Here is a 2,571-nt window from a genome sequence, read left to right as displayed (position 1 = left end):
GAAACTGGAAACGAAAGTTCAATCACATGAAAACAAGTGGGAAATTGCTCTTGTATTGCATACAGTATAGTCATTTTTGTTAATAAATTAAGAAGGTCTGATCAAGCTCGGCGCAGATGGCGCCACGTGGCTATCAACCGATATTTTGGCGGGAGTGTGTGAATAGCCAATTCTATCGAGGTTGGGGCGGAATAATGTTGGTTTACCTTTGATTATATGTGTTGTTTGTTTTGCAAATATATAAATTCCATACAAAAAATGGATTATGGACAGATGAAGATCGTAGAATTGAAAAAATTATTACTTGCTCGAGGTGCAAAAACCACAGGACGAAAGGCTGAGCTCATTCTTCGGTAAGTAGTTCATAACTAAACAGATAAAGTCAATATATTTTATTTTCTACAATCCTTTGGTTTTAATTGATGAATGATATTACTGAATGGATTTTTAGTTTACAAGATTATGAGAGAAATGGAAATTTTGGTAATGTCATTGTCTGCGACAATGAGGAACACATTGCCCTTTTGGTCCCTGCAGACGCTACCTTCAAGGACATCGTTAATTCGTTTTATTTTGTCAGCATTTTCTCCCATCTCCAAAGACTCAGATCTGACACGTTTGCCAGGACTTCCAAGGGAAAGTCTGGAAACAAGGGAGTTATGAGGGTGAACGTGCGAAGAATCGAGCACAGTTATTCCTTGACCTATAATAAAAAAAAACCATAGTCCCATAAGAGTTTAACACCAATAGTTTTTTCTCTCGTCTTTTTAGTTAACGAACCTTTCAAATGCTCCTCCTTCTCGAGAAATTTTATCGTGGGAACAGCATTAGTCTTCAACCTCTTTCTGATTAATTTTTCTCCTAGAAAACCAGTCTGTACTTAGAAGAGGATGAGGTAGAATGTATATTTGATTTTTTTTTAAAAGTTAATGACCAAGTCATTAATGAAGATATTCAATTGTCTGTGAAATGGAATACTTTCTTTTCAATGGAAAACTACAACTCTCACTCTTTGTGATGAGCCTAGACTGAGCTCAATTGATAAATCTTTTTCTGAGTTATGAATGTTAAGAAAAAAAAAACAGCAAGTGTCAATGTTAATCTTACCTATTTTTATCTGTTTAGGCTGTTAGGCGGAAAAATAGTATGAAATATATTAATTAGGTAGAAGAATAGCATGAAATTATTTACCTGAAAGTTCACTTTCAACAATAAATTGATCAGAAGTGAAATGATTCTTACATAAACCCTTGTTCGACTTCACGTCTTGAATACCGATAAAATCCAACCACTTCTGGCGAGTTTGTGGACATTTTGAAGGGAACCTGAATCTAGATTTTCCCTTGCAATTAGGAAAAGAACAAGGGAGGACCATTGTTAATTGACTCTTTTATATGTAATTGGAGGTCCTTTGGGCACACACAATTGACCAATGTTTACAGCAGGTTATGTTCTCTCAATCTTGGGAGCCGGCATGTTGGAAAGTTTATAGCCACGTGGCGCCATTAGTTCGTGAATTGGCCGAAAACCTCCCTAATTAGCAATATGCAGGGTTGGGCAAGTAAATTACCTTAGGTAAATTACATGGTTTTTGATCGATCATAAAGTAGGTAAATTACCCGGGCGAGTTGTCGGTTTTTTGACCTATCAAAAATCTATGTGGCGCCACNGGCGTCCCCCGTTGATCCTCTTATTAGTTTCACCCTCCAGATTAAAGGATTGCTTCCGTTGTTTGACCCTTGGGACGTTTGACCCTAAGAAGGCATAACCCTTGCGATGTTTAACCTTCGCGAGGATAACCCTCGTGATCGTTTGATCTTGACGATTTCCGGCCGATGTTCCTCTCACTTTTGACCCTTGTGACTTTTTAGCTTAGCTTCCTTGTAAAGAGCTTTCTGACACTTTTTGACATTTTTGACGCCCCAGAGGTAAATTACCGGTATTTGACAATGTCACGTCATAAACTTCCATCTGCGAGATATGCCCAACCCTGGCAATATGTTTCGGAATGGTTATTTTGTACATGATTTCCTTGCATCAAATATAATTCATTGTTCTTCTAGGAAGAAGGTATTTTTGTCACAATCTTTTTTTCGGTTCGCACGAAGAAACCTTGGAGATTAGCGTAAAGAAGAAGATTGGCCATATTCATTGGAAGAAAAACATAGACCCTCATAAAATCCTCATAGGACGCCCATAGAAACTTCAGAAGACACCCATAGGACCATCATGTAACCCGCATAAAACCCCATAATATATGATTACCATCAGACCCATGAAATCCCCATAGAAGACTTCCATATGACCCGTACAGTACCCCCATAAACTTCTAGAGACACCCATAAAATGAAAATTTTGAAAACTTTCGAAAAATTTTGAAAATGCAAAAAAATTTGAGTTTTGAAAAATTTTAAAAATTTTGAGTAATTTTGGAAATTTGGAAAATTTTTGAAAATTTGGAAAAATTTTAAAAATTTGGACAATTTTGAAATAATTCAAAAACTAAAAGTGGCATCGGTACCATCCAGGGTTGGGCATATCTCGCAGATGGAAGTTTATGACGTGACATTG

At 36.8% G+C, this 2,571-nt stretch overlaps 1 protein-coding gene across 1 annotated transcript; it reads right to left on the bottom strand.

Annotated features, from left to right (window-relative positions):
- Positions 1–377: 377 nt before the first annotated feature.
- LOC107046524 lies at positions 378–1,460 on the bottom strand. Its single transcript, XM_015269145.1, has 3 exons — positions 1,192–1,460; positions 781–861; positions 378–703 (listed from the first exon to the last, which is right to left on the bottom strand). The coding sequence occupies exons 1-3, from the start codon at positions 1,373–1,375 to the stop codon at positions 453–455; spliced, it is 516 nt and encodes a 171-aa protein (XP_015124631.1). The 5' UTR covers positions 1,376–1,460; the 3' UTR covers positions 378–452.
- Positions 1,461–2,571: the final 1,111 nt, after the last annotated feature.

Source organism: Diachasma alloeum, unplaced genomic scaffold (assembly GCF_001412515.2).
Source record: "Diachasma alloeum isolate Michigan unplaced genomic scaffold, Dall2.0 Dall_scaffold_01467, whole genome shotgun sequence".
Lineage (NCBI taxonomy): Eukaryota > Metazoa > Arthropoda > Insecta > Hymenoptera > Braconidae > Diachasma > Diachasma alloeum.
Note: the sequence above shows the minus strand (reverse complement) of the source record. Positions and strands in the feature narration are given on the sequence as shown.